This window comes from Emys orbicularis, chromosome 8 (genome assembly GCF_028017835.1).
Source record: "Emys orbicularis isolate rEmyOrb1 chromosome 8, rEmyOrb1.hap1, whole genome shotgun sequence".
Classification (NCBI taxonomy): Eukaryota; Metazoa; Chordata; order Testudines; family Emydidae; genus Emys; species Emys orbicularis.
Window position 1 is genome coordinate 35563177 of NC_088690.1, and position 14423 is coordinate 35577599.

Consider the following 14423-nt stretch of genomic DNA (forward strand, 5'->3'; position numbering starts at 1 on the left):
ATGCCAAAGTAAATAGGGTGAATCTTGTAAAGCCACCACAAATGTGAGACTTCCAGGAGAGAAAAGGCATCACAGTGAATAACTAAGACACTAATTTTGTTAAGCTTGTATGAAAGTTTGTTGTTATCTCTGAGTCCAAGGGTTTTTGGACATACCATCTTGTGGGGATCAGATGACGCTGCATAAGGAGATTCAGAACAAAGTATACAACTCCTTCAACTGCCATGGCAACCAGGTTCTTTCCAACAAAATCCCACTGGAATGGATTCAAGACATGCTTCTCACCTTTGGAGTGAAATCAAGAGAAAGCAAAGTGAAATATAGCCCAAACACAGCACAGCTCCTCAGAACAAAACCCATTAGTGTAATAACTTCAGATGCAAATCTGTAATTTATGTGATCATTACCAGGCAATGTCTGCAATTTTCCAGGGTGCTCTAATAAAGACTCTTATTGAAAACTCAAAACCAAATTCTAAAGGCACTGATACGTGGGAGCGAAAATGAATGCTGTCTCCATAGATATGAGGCCAGTGGCAGATTACATTTGCATGGGGTATTCTGGTGGCAATTTTCCTTTCTCAGTAAAAATTAATAAACTTTGTGTTGATATATCACTGCCTTTCCAGCAAGAAGTTCTCTTTTATCAAAGGCAGCCACAGCACCACATGGGGGCATTTAAAGAAATTCAGCCATTTTTTAAATTAGTACGAGGGCTATCAAAATAGCAGACAGCAATTCACATTGCAGATATATATCCCAGCTATGATTGTCTAGGGGGATCAGGTAGCTCAGTGCCAGGAGAGCAATGACTTCACCTATTAGTTTCAGTGCCAGTCTTCAAAGCCCTGCAGTCTGGTAGAGGATGTTAGTGTTTCTGTCTTCCCAAACCCACCCACCATGAAAGGGCAAAAAATGAAGGCAGATCAGAATCCAAGGACAGTAGAAATGGTTTCACTTAGGACACAGGCTACTGGTATAGGCCATATCCCATGCAGCACTTAAAGTTGTGTTGGTGTATTGCAACTCCTTTAGAAGGGCTGAACTTTTGTTCTGACTATTCATGACACACACATGGACATGAAAAAGTTGGAAATTTGAGAAACAGCCACCAGTCCTCCAATTCCAACACTTATATATCTTAGCCCTGGTATGACATGCCCAGCATTGGTTTCAAAACATCCCTTGAAGTTGCTAGCTATTACTTACCAAACCTGGCATAGACATCTGTCACTGCTTGGTTCATAGCTAGGTCAATGAGTCCACGGCCCAGGCAGAAATGTGGGAAGATTATCAGCATATTTTTCAATGTATTATTGAATTTCTGCAAAGACTAACATACAGAAATAATATCACACATGGAGTGAAACCCAGGCATCTTAGAGCATTTTCTTTAAGAAAACAGTGAAATGAATGCTCAGTTCTCTGTCATATCAGTGAAATTAGGTCTTCTCTGCTCTGAAGACAGAGATAATGTTAGTGTCTATCAGTCTATGCACCAAAGATTTGCAAAATAGAACAGAGGGGTATAGTTTGTAGTAGGATGACTCTAGCAAATGAAGCAAATTAACGGAGTTTTATGTGGAAAAAAATGCCAGTGAGAAAAGAAATGTTTTCTTCACCTTCTTCACACTGAAATATTATTGTATGTACTGTAGGCAATGTGTAGTTCTGTCCCCATCCATTATAAACTGGGACAGGGACTCTTGAACAGAAAGATTTTTGCTCACTGGTTATGATGTCTTTAATGCCAGGAGTATAACTATAAAAGGACGGGCATAATCCGGGAACGAATCGGTCTCAGAAGTAACATAACATTGGCCTGTTGCACCCCAAGCTGAGCAGCGCTGGATTGTATTGTCATGTTATCACACCAGGAAGTTGTGAAGGAGCACACACATGATTTTTGAAAATACACAGGAGAATGGATAGATAACAGTGCCAGAGGGCATGATAAAGCTGGCTCTTGAAATCATGAAGCAGCTGAACCAAAACCTGCATCTCTTCCAGGCCAAGCAAAAGCACTATATCATCACGTGTACCACTCTGAGGAAAAAGCTGGCTCCTGATAGTGGCACAATATGGATTTTTTCTGCTTGATCTAAAGCACTTCACTGTCACTCGTTTGTGTGTGTGGCTGGTAGCTCACCAAGTCAACTGTGCCTACCCCCACTTCATTTGGTTCCTTTGGCTCCATTCAGAGCTCTCCACCCTCCAAGTCTTCATATAGCCAGTAGTGTCTTCCCTACTCACTCACTCCCAGAAAGGTCAGCAGAGGGGGAAAACACAATTACTACAGATGGTCACCCACCACATGCTAGGCTGGGACACCTTACGTGCAGTATGCTGTCTTGGCACAGCTCTTTAAATCAAGGTTTCCATGAAAGCATTGCTTACTGGGTTATTTTCGAACAACTCCAGGATAAATGTAATGGCACTGCTGTTGATACCAATGAAGAGATTAAGACAAGATAATGCAACGTAGGCAGTGCTAGGGACATTGAACAGGTAGGACGCTGGGTACATCATGGGAATTATTGCCCACCTGTGTGAAAGACAGAAAGACAACGTATCAGCTTCTGAGTATTCCCTTTAGTTTGTCTATCAGAGACATATGCTGAGCCTTTCTCCTTGCCCCATACATGGTGAAATCTCAGAACTAATCAGAGATTTCACTAGGCTTGGTTGCCACACAATGGCTTTTTTCCCCCCATCTGCCTAGTTCTGTTCACTGCTCAAATGTGAAGCGAACAGAACACCTGCATGGCAATCACCACCACAGCAGGTGACTACCCTGACATCTGTGGACAAGCCATGAGTGCCACAGCTGAACTCTGTATCTATGAGAGAAGCAGGTAAAGGTTAGATGTAGTAAATGAGCTATGTGGTTTTGCCAAATACCACTATTTCAACCCCTGGAACTGGCCAGAAAAATCAGACACAGTTACTTAATAGAGGTTATTAACACTTCATCAATCAAGGACTTTAGTGATTATAAGGGCAGCAACTGCACACAAGTGAAGGAATTGCACATGATTAATTTTCTATTATGAAAAATATTGTGGGTGAAATTTTGAGCTCATAAAAGTGAGACACTAACGCAATACTGGTTTGAGCAAAGCATAGCAGAGGTAGATACTTTACAAACTTAGATGTTCCCTGAGCAAAACCAATGCATCTCACACTTGATCTGCAACCCAGCTTGGGGTTCCCTGTGCACTACTTGTGACACAGAGACCCCTTGGCAAAGTGTCCCCGTTCTTTGCAAACAGCTCTCACCTCAGACCTGACAGACTCACTACACCAAACATGTCTTACAGGATATTTATCCATAAAGACAGGGGCAGCTCCAGGCACCAGAGCAGCAAGCGCATGCCTGGGGCGGCCTGCCGGTCGTCGTGAGGGCGGCAGTCAGGCTGCCTTCGGCAGCATGCCTGCGGGAGGTCCGCCAGTCCCACGGCTTCGGCAGTAATTTGGCGGTGGGGACGCTGAAGGTGCGGCACCGGCGGACCTCCCGCAGGCATGCCGCCGAATCCGCGTCACCAGTGGACCGCCTGCAGGCATGCCGCCGAAAGCCGCCTGACTGCTGTGCTTGGAGCGGCAAAAACCATAGCGCCAGCCCTGCATAAAGAGTAACATGTAGGGTATCTACAGAAAGCTTATAACTTGTCAAGACTCATAATCATTGTGAGATGTACATACAGGTAACATTTAAGGAACAATGTATATACACTGAAAGTTTGCTTTATGGACTTGGCGTAGAAATTAGTCACCAGGAGGTAATATGTCTCAATGAGGACCCCTTTAACCAAGAAGGAGTTGTCCTTAGAAGTGGGTTGTAGCCCACGAAAGCTTATGCTCTAATAAATTTGTTAGTCTCTAAGGTGCCACAAGTACTCCTGTTATTTTTGCGGATACAGACTAACACGGCTGCTACTCTGAAACAAGAAGGAGTTGTCACCCTCCCTAGTCAGTCAGCCAGGTAATGCAAGGTTCTATTGTCTATCCTTGCCACATCACAGTACAGTCAATGGAAAACCATCAGAGACAATGAAACAATCAAACCACTTAAAGGTAGAAAAAAACCTCTGCATCCAAGTCAGGGTTCGCCCTGCCTGTGAACAGAAACAAAGGACTTTCTTCACTAAAACAGTGTGGGGAAAGACACTTTGGATCCATTCACTGTGGAAACCCTTAAAGGGCAGGGGGCTTTCATGAATATTTGGATACTGATTATTGAGAAACCAGCCAGCTCTGCAAAGTACTGAACTTTGGGGGAAATCTACTTTATTATGCGGATAGGTAACTATTGATAAATGTAGCTCTAGCTTCCTGTTTTATATTGTAAACACTTGTTTCCCCCCCCCCCCACTCTCTCTTGTTTCTAGTTCAATCTTTATTCTTTCTTAAACAAACCTACTTTTGTTTTATTATAAGTGCTCACAAGTGCTGTATGGTTTACAGGAGTGGTGGTTTAAGGACAAACTGGTAAATTGAGGTACACTGCACTTTTGGGTGCAGAGAATCTGGAATTTCTGGCAGTAGTCAATGTCAAGGGCTGGATATCACTGCAGAATGATTCAAAGGGATTTGGGGTGCACCTACTGTTAACCTGCCTGGCAAAGGAAGGGCTGGCATAAGCCCAGGGGAGAGTGCCTGAGTGGCAGAAGGGATGACAGTGTTAGGGAGGAGAAAACATCCACTACCACACAAAAGACTCCTTCTTGTTAGAGATGGGGGTAAGAAGATGACTGAGGGCAGGTCTACACTTAAACTGCTGCATTGGTGCAGCTCCACCGATGCACATGCGCCGCTGTAGCACACGTGAAGATGCTCATGCCGACAGGAGAACTTCTCCCATCTGCATAGTTAATCCTTCCCCCCCCCCTCCCCCAAGAGGCAATAGCTGTGTCGACGGGAGAAGCTCTCCTGTTGAAATATCGTCTGTACAGGGGGATAGGTTGGTATAACTGCATCGCTCAGGGGGTGTGGATTTTTCACACCCCTGAGTGATACAGGTCTGTAGAGTAGACCTGGCCTCAGAGCCCTGAGCACCCAAAGAACTGTCACACTATATCGGGTGTTGATTCAGCCGCACAACAACAGTATGCTTCTTGAACATACTGATAATGTTGGGCAGCAAACAGTCTGACAAGGAGAAGCTGCAGTGACGACAGTGCTGAATTCCTCCAAACGGTGTCATACATTTCTGGTATGTACAAACTGGGGGCTAAGTAGATGACACAATTTCACAACAAAGTTTCACAACAAGTTTCACAACAAACTTCACAATTTGCTGCTAAAAGAAAATCACAAGATGATGCAGTGAGGATCGTGCACTAGCTCTTGCCTCTGAAGACCTATTTAAAACCTGGCTGTGGTCACAAGTGGAAATTTAAAATGACTCACATGGGATGCTTTTTGGCAAACATTTCTTCATTTTTACAGATGCTTTTAAAATAACAAACACACTCCTTTTAATATAGTACATTCTTATGCCTGTAAAATTCCTCTGACTATTCTGATTAAATGCTTTTAGGTGTCTTTAGCTAGTGACCTCACTTCTTAGTGATTGCACTATTGTAACTTTGAAAAAGCATGGGGAAGTGACTAGAAATAAAACAGTAGCAGTCACTTATATAACATTTTTCATCTTCAAGTACTTTGCAGACACTAAATGATGCTCAGCAGTTGCATAATGCCTTCCATCCAAAGTGCTTGACAAACTTTAGGGCATTAAAGGTGACCTCTAAAGAAAAAGCAAAATTGGATTTCTGCCCATTCTAGGCTCCTTTGTGGTTTATAAAGAGGGCCTGGAAGGCCCTGTGTTTAAAGATAAAAAGCTGCTTGTTGTTTTACATTAGTAATTCAGATCTTGTCTGATCTATTTTATGTAGAGAACACTATGGACAGCTGCAGAACTAGTAGGACTGTGATGTTAAAAGTGAACCCTGACTAACTGAGAGGGGAAGTGAATTGTATTCAGTCTTGTAAAAAATCTTTTTGCCAACACTTATTCAACTGAATTGTTTAAACGGCTGGAAGAAATGGTCTGTTTGTTAAAGATTGAATACATTCCACCCCTTCAGTTAGAGGCTGAAAAAGTTGACACTAGATATTTAAGATTGCCAACAAGTACCTCAGCTAAACCTCAGGAAACAAGATCTGATATTTCTGGCATTTCTAGGGGTAAAAAACAAACAAAATATATGGGTTTAAAAAAAACAAACCCAAACATTTAGACCTTTATCCATCAGAAGGCAGCAGAACAACACACAAGTCCAATTTCACCTTTAAGACTCTGAACACCTCTGTGAGGTAGGTAAACATTAGTACACCCATTTCACAGCATATGGCAGAACTGGGGAACAGAATCCTTGTGTCAGCCTACAATTGTAGCCTTTCTGTGTCTCTTTAGTACCTAGCTCTTATACAGGACTTTTCATCCATAGAGCTCAAAGCACTTTACAAAGGAGGGTCAGTATACTTATGCATTTTACAGATAGATAAACCAAGGCACAGAGAGATGAAATGTTCACCAAGTTCACCCTAGTGAACAGAGCAACTATTATGCCTGGATTTCTTGAGTACCAGTTCAGTACTCTACCCACTAAGCTATACTGCCTCCTTTGTCTTTGTCTGTGGTTGCACAGTGTCTAGCATAATGGAGCCCCAATTCGGATGGGGACCTTTGTGCCCTACTATAATAATGACTATTACTAATAATTAGCCATAAAAAGTTCCTTCCCTCCAAATCCTGTCCAGCCCAATTGGCTAGTTAATTAAGTCTCAAAACATCCCTGTGAGATAGTAAATAAATATAATGTCCTGGCTTTACAAATGGGAAAACTGAGGCAGAGGGGTTAAGTGTCTTGCTCACGGCCATACAGTGAGTTGTTGTTGGAGCTGGGATTAGAACCAAGGAGTTCCTGGTTCCTGGTGCTCTGTTGTGCCCACTAGATTATACCTCTTTAAAACTAGACACTCACTACCAAGCTAAGCAACCTGAAATTTGTTTCTAACATGAAAATAAAGATCACTGCCTGCTTAATGGACTCTACATGAATAAATTGCGTGGAAGACTTACCCATACAGAAGTAGCAATGCAATAAGTACAGGGAGATTGCTTGGAGACGTGTACGCTTTCTTTTCGAATCCAATGAATATACCCACAACCATACCAGCACTCACTGTGTAATTCACCTGTCACAGCAAAGGAAGAAGTGTGATGTGTAAGCCCTGTAGAGCTGCAAACATTCCCAGACCTACTGGTCTGCTCCAAAATGGTTTTAAATTGATGGGCATTGGAAATAATGGGTTAGATCATGCTTTTAGCTGGCAGGCAGCCCATCAGAAGGGGCAGTTTGTAAGTGATCTACATGGAGGCACCATGCCTCAAAGAGGCACAACTCCTCCTCCCCAGTTGTCCATGGTATTGATGTGTGGGGAAGAGAAGTACTTTGCAACAGCTCTTTCTGTGGGCATGTTTACACTACAAAATTAAGTTGACTTAGGTTAAGTCGACCTACAGCCACTGCAGTAATTAAATCGGCTCTGTGTGTCCACTCTATGCTCCTTCCATCGGCAGTGCGCGTCCTCACCAGGAGTGCCTATACCGACTGACGTGGGGTATTGTGGGGAGCTGACAGCCGGAGCCCCACAGGTCGATGTAGTTATGTCAACGCAGTGTCCGTGTGGACACTGTATTGTTTACATTGTCTGTTGCTGCCTTTGACAGCCAGGTGGAGGGACTCCGGCTGTAACCCCCAGGGCAGCGGGACTCCTCTGTAGGGTAGACCAGGCCCGAGAGACCCTCATTCCTACTCATGCGCCCTCATGTCTGTGTTTGGACAGGGACACAATGTAACCCAATGCAAAGTACAAGAATTCCTCAGGATTCCCTAACAATCCCTTGCTTGGTTTCCTTATCTTCCTACATAGCAGGTTCCTAGGACACTAAATTTGTCCAGGGTGGTGGTGATGTCATGCTATTTGGGGAACAACAGAAATCTAACTGCACTTCATAGATTTATATTTCCAGCCTGGGCTGGCAGGATGAGGCCTGTAAACTCTAACGTATGTAACAGATACATATATGCAAGGTATTGGGGCAATAGAAACACAGATAAATCAGATTAAAAGAACAGTTCTTGTTGGCCTCACTCCACTAAGTTGAACTGCTGCTATATACAGATAGGAGGATAAAGTGACAGCAAGCTCAGCCATTCCCCTGCCCAATATTTATGTTTATTACTTTAGTAATACTATATGACCAGAATGATCAAAGGTTCATTAGCCACAGGGAAAGGCATTTTTATAGCATAAGAAGCACTAGCTAATATGTCTAGAACATTCTTCCAAGTGCTACGACAAACAACTCTACTTGCAATTATTTTAAAAGTTGATGGAATGCTAGCATGACTGTCTGTTTCAGTATGGTGTACAAAATCCAGACCCATCTACTTTTTCCCACTCATACACTAAATTACTGTCCTCTATACCCTTCCTGTGAGGTCCTACCTGAACCCCTGAGGATCCCTTCAATTGCTCATGTTTTACACACCCTGTGGACCCAATCCTAATGTACTCTCTTCTTTTTAAATGAGAAGGGCTGGAACAGGGCTACTTCTGGAGTCCACTATCACTTAAGCCTGAATTACACTTAAAAATTGGATCCACCTAGCTGTGTTGCTCGGGGCTGTAAAAAATTTCTCACCCTGACTGCTGTAATTAAGTTGCCCCTAACCGCTGGTGTAGACACGGCTAGACTGATGGAAGAATCCTTCCAACGACCTAGCTACCACCTCTTGGAGAGCTGGATTAACTACATCGATGGAAAATACCCTTCCATCAATGTTGGAAGCATCTACACACTATGGTACTACAGCGGCACAGCTGCAGCAGTGTAGACATAGCATAAGTCAGTCAGAGAAGTTGTTCCCTCCTGGCCTGGGAAGTGAAAGCCAGGCGCTCAGCACAGCTGTAAACTAGCCCAGGTGACTGTGTTATTCTATATTGCAACAATACAATATAATGATATGTACAGCAAGATACAATTGTATGCACTGGAAATCCATGAGGTTAGATCACTTCTGGCTTCATCAGCTGAACAACGAACCGTGCATCGGACTTGATTTAGTCATTTGAAATGAATTAGGAACCAGTAAGGTGCTTAGTACAAGCTACCCAGGGAATGTTTTAAGAAATGAATAGTTTGCTGTGCTTGGGATCGACCTCACTAAACAGGTCTACAAGTTCCAAGCTAAACCAAACGCAGGAATAGCTCCAGACAAAGTGCTCCAACTAGCAGTCACTCACTATGTCCCAAATGAAATTGGTTAGCCAGTAAACAGCAGGGCTAACACCACTGACAAATTGGAGGTGCTTGGCCTTTGTCACCCGTTCTTGGATCAGATACAAAACAAAACTGGCCGGGATGAAGGACATGGCAAAAATCACACAGATGGCGACAACAGCATCCACCGAAGTGGTCAGCCTGCAACAAAGCAGAGGAGGGAGGACCATATGAGCAAGAGTTAAAGTAATTCACAATGCCACTAGAGAGCTCTGAGCCAGCACAAGCAGGTACAACCCATACTAGCTAACACCATCAGGAAATCATTGAAAACTACAGGCCGTTTTAACATCCAGCCGTAACAAGGGTATTTTGTAAATCAAGGATTATTCAGACGTTGGGAATTTGTTAGTATATTCTGTGGTGTTAAGTTCAGGGTTGTAACTAACAAGCACACACACACAGATCAATCTGTTCCCTGAACACCCACATGACACTCGCTCCCTTCCAGGCAGCCAGGCTGTTACAGACAGTACTGTCACTCAGGTGCAGCCAGACAGAGACATTCAGCAATGTGGGTTAATAAAAGACCCAATACAAGGAATATGCACAGCTTGAAAATGACATGGTGTGAGAGCTCCTTGGGCTGGGGACCATGTTTGACTGTGTGTCTTGTATAGCACCAAGTACCAGTGGGCACCTAAGAGCCAAATTATGATGCCTTTACTCTGGCTTTTCTGATACATGGCACAGGTGTGTCTACACCCATAGTTATGTTACCAATGGAGATAGCCTGTAGGTGGGATGGGAGAGTCTCTCTGCAAGGAACAGTAATGAGCTAATCTCACAGGCAAAGAACACAGAAGAGATTTTATACCTAACTTCTGACTATGATAATTGATATTGAAGAAAAGGGTCCTCGTGCAAATGGCACATAAAAACCATACGCTCTGAATTAAAGTATACCACTCAAGCTTCAACGTGGTGTTTGAGCTCTCAGGGAGGAAGCGGGGGATGGGAATAGGCTGAATGGAGAGGAAGAGAAATAAATGTGTGAAAGGATCCAGGGAAACAACTGCAGCTTACACAGTGACTTCTGAGAGCTGCTCCTTGGTGAGGTTCAGAGGATGATTTATTGCAGTGATCCCATATTCCTCAGGAGCTTGGCCTTGCCGCAGATTGGCTCTCAGGACTGCATTGTTGGCTACATTGAGAAAGCTTACCATGGCGTGCCAGCCTTTATTGTTAAACCACACCTATGAGAGCCAGAAAGCAAAAGTGTATTAAGCAGCCTGCACTACTAACACAGAGCAGCAGGAGGCCACATGGCTGCCTTTTGTTTACTTCTCCGATGGGAAATGTCAGCAGGAACATGCACAGCTCTGAGGGTTTGTTAGATACCTGAAGTGACCCAGCAGGGGGAGCCCACACACTGTATTTTAGTGAGATCATTCCAAAACAGTGTTTTTTAAAAAGCTTTCCAACAATGGGGCAATGGATTTTACAAAGTCACCTTTCTAACACCTGAAATATATTCTTCAAAAGTGTATAGAATGGCAACAGGATAACAAAACAAAATAGAAAACTACTACGTTAAACATCACTTTGAATGTATCAGTGTGTCCAGTATAATTACTTATAAGAAACAGACATTACAGAGTCAAGGTGGGTGAGGTAATATCTTTTATTGGACCAACTTCTGTTGGTGAGACACACAAGCTTTTGAGCTTACACAGAGCTCTTCAGATCTGGGAAACTTACTCAGAGCAGTGGCATTGGAACAATTTTTATAGTGGGGGTGCTGAAACCTGTATATGATGGAAACCATTTAAAACCAGGGGGTGCTGCCACACGCCTAATTCCAGCACCCCTGACTCAGGGCATGTCTACACTTACAGTGCTACAGCAGGGCAGTGCAGTGAAGACGCTCTATGCCGACAGAGAGAGCTCTCCTGTCAGCATTAAAAAACCACCTCCATGAGCGGCAGAAGCTATGTTCACAGGAGCAGCTCTCCTGCTACATAGCGCTGTGCACACTCGCATCGTACACACTAGCGCTTATGCTGGTGTAACTTGTGTCTCTCGGGGGGTGGAATATTCATAGCCTCAGAGTGTCACAGCTTAATACAAGGTGGATTAGGTTGTTTAGCTTAAGTAGTTAGCATGTATTTCAAGGCACCATTCAAGTCAAGGTGAAGAGGTCCCTGGAAATATGTATTAACTACTTATGCTAAACAACCTGTTCAACTTTGTAGTTAGCTGTGACACTCTGAATAAATACATTTCCCAGACCTGAAGAAGAGCTCTGTATAAGCTTGAAAGCTTGTCTCTCTTAGCAACAGAAGTTGGTCCAATAAAAAATATTACCTCACCCATCCTGTCTCTCTAATATCCTAGAACCGACACAACTACAACACTGCATACCTAACGGACATAACATTTAAACTCTCTTTTTAGCTACGGACAACAATGTTCTTACAGATTGGAATCTGGCTCCAAAACAGCAGTGTGTTTCCAGACTATCCTTCCCACATACCTTAATGTTGTCTTCAGTTTCCATGTATTTAAGGAAATTAGACATTTCTTTAGCAACAGACATTGAGGCTTGACCCTAAAAGTCAAGAAAACAAAGTCTAAAATCAGCCAGCAGAATGGGATTTTGGTGCTACATATTTGCAACATTTGTTTGCTGTATTTTAATAAACAGACAAAACATTCCTGCTTACCCCTGTTATATTCATCATTTGGCCAAGGTCTCTCAAAAAATCAACAATTTGATCTCCAGTGACATGAAGGACTGGGAGTTTTCCTCCAATGGAAATTCCTCCATACCTGGCAGAAGAGCATACTCGTATCAATCACTTATATTATATATCCAAATCTCTTTAATCAACAGAAATACTAAAAGCTGCCTTAGTAAATGTTTGCTTTAGATACATAATTTATGTGCAACAGTCTCCATTCGCTAACAAACCACGTAGCTCTTAGAGGTTTTGCAAGTATGTCTACACTGACAGAGTTAAATTGCCAGCAGTTACAGTGCCGCTCAGAGAGCGCTGAATGGAAACCGTTGTTGTGTGTTCACACTGTCAGCTGCCTACACAATAGTGTGTTCACACTTGCGGCACTTGCATTGGTATTCGGAGAGGTGGACTCTTGGCAGCTATCCCACAGAGCATCTCTTCCTCTTCTGCTGCTAAGAGTTGTGGGAAGGCGGAGGGAGTCCTGGGGCATCCTGGGTCCTGTCCCAATGTCCCACGATTCATTGCTTCGCATCCCAGCTATCCCTGTGCTTCCGTCTGCATTTGACGCCATCTCTCAACGGTTTGTGTATTGTGCGCCCTGCCTCTTTTGGGCTGCAAGAATGGATCCCGAGCTGCTGACCAGTATGCTGCTCGCTCTGACCAACACATCATGAGTGGCAGTGCAGTTATTCCTTAAACTACAAAGGCAAGAGGAGTGTGACATTGATCTCGCCACGCCTGGTAGCTACGACACAAGATTGCTTGTGGCATTCACGGAGGTGCTGACCACATTGGAATGCCGTTTTTGGGCTCGGGAAACAAGCACTGAGTGGTGGGATCACATCATCTGGGATGCATGTCTGGGATGACGAGCAGTGGCTGCAGAACTTTTGGATGAGGAAAGCCACATTCGTGGAACTGTGTGATGAGCTCGCCCTAGCCCTGCGGCACAAGAACACGAGAATGAGAGTTGCCCTGTCGTTGGAGAAGCGCATGGCGATTGCACAGTGAAAGCTGGCTACTCCAGACTGCTACCGATTGGTCGCTAACCAGTTCAGAGTGGGAAAGTCAACTGTTGGACTCGTGTTGACGGAAGCGTACATGGCCATTAATCGCATCCTGCTCCCAAAGACCGTGACTCTGGGCAACGTGCGTGACACTGTGGATGGTTTTGCATAAATGGGCTTCCCTAACTGCGGAGGGGCGATAGATGGCACGCACATTCCAGTTCTGGCACCAGACCACCTAGCCACCGAGTACATTAATTGCAAGAGGTATTTCTCAATGGTTCTCCAGGCGCTTGTGGATCACCGTGGGTGTTTCACAGACATTAACACAGGCTGGTCTGGAAAGGTGCATGACGCATGCATCTTTCAGAACACTGGCCTCTTCAGGAAGCTAAAAGCAGGGACTTTCTTCCCAGACCAGAACATCACCGTAGGGGAAGTCGAAATGCCCATTATGATCCTGGGAGACCCTGCCTACCCCTTAATGCCACAGCTTATGAAGCCATACACAGGGAACCTTGACAGCAGCAAGGAGCGGTTCAACAACAGGCTGAGCAAGTGCAGAATGACTGTTGAGTGTGCTTTTGGCCATTTAAAGGTCCGATGGCACTGCCTATATGGGAGGCTGGACCTGGCCGATGACAATATTCCTATGCTTATAACCGTGTGCTTTACGTTCCATAATATTTGTGACGAGAAGGGTGAAAGCTTCACTCAGGGCTGGACCGCTGAGGCTCAGTGCCTGGAGGCTGAATATGAACAGCCAAAGACCAGGGCTATTAGAGGGGCGCAGCGCGGGGCCATAAGGATCAGGGATGCCTTGAGGCAGCAATTTGAAGCTGAAGCCACTAATATTTGTTGCTATGCTCAGGAGTGCAGTGCTTGTAATGCTAGGAGGTGATTGTGATTGGTGCAGACGATGCACTATGAAGGTTTAAGAAAATGTCCTGTTGCTTTGCAGGGCTCTGTTTGCTTTCAACTAATGGAATGAGATTGCTTTCAAACCAAAACAATTCTTTTATTACAAAACAACAACCGGAGGAGAGAGACAAAAAAAAAAAAAAAACACTTCAGCACTGTGGGGGATGGGGGGAAGGGAGGGTCCCAGGAGGAGGTGGGGTTCCGGGATGGTTAAAGATTTGTGTATGTCCAGGTATCATATGCAACCTTGTTCTTTGGAGTACAGTGCAGTGGATACTGTACTTCAGCAGGGCTAAACTGCAGAGGGACGGGTGTTGAGTGCAGTGGGTACTGGGAGTCCCCAGGGCTGGACTGTGATGGGGCAGGAGTGGAATGCAGTGGGTACAGACTGGAGCCAGGAGGTTGATGACAGCGTGTTGGCGGTGTCTGGGGGGGGCGCATGGGAAAGAGTTTCGTG

The 14423-nt window shown here is 44.3% G+C and overlaps 1 protein-coding gene across 1 annotated transcript in view; it reads right to left on the minus strand.

The window, feature by feature from the left end:
* The window catches only part of ABCA4 (ATP binding cassette subfamily A member 4), a 110500-nt gene that overhangs the window by 11914 nt on the left and 84163 nt on the right, over nucleotides 1–14423 (minus strand). The window contains exons 33-40 of the mRNA XM_065409660.1: nucleotides 12021–12126; nucleotides 11831–11905; nucleotides 10381–10550; nucleotides 9318–9495; nucleotides 7087–7202; nucleotides 2397–2544; nucleotides 1209–1332; nucleotides 156–285 (exon numbers count right to left, since the gene is read on the minus strand). Of these exons, the coding sequence (XP_065265732.1) occupies nucleotides 156–285; nucleotides 1209–1332; nucleotides 2397–2544; nucleotides 7087–7202; nucleotides 9318–9495; nucleotides 10381–10550; nucleotides 11831–11905; nucleotides 12021–12126 (1047 nt within the window). The remainder of the gene's footprint in view (nucleotides 1–155; nucleotides 286–1208; nucleotides 1333–2396; nucleotides 2545–7086; nucleotides 7203–9317; nucleotides 9496–10380; nucleotides 10551–11830; nucleotides 11906–12020; nucleotides 12127–14423) is intronic.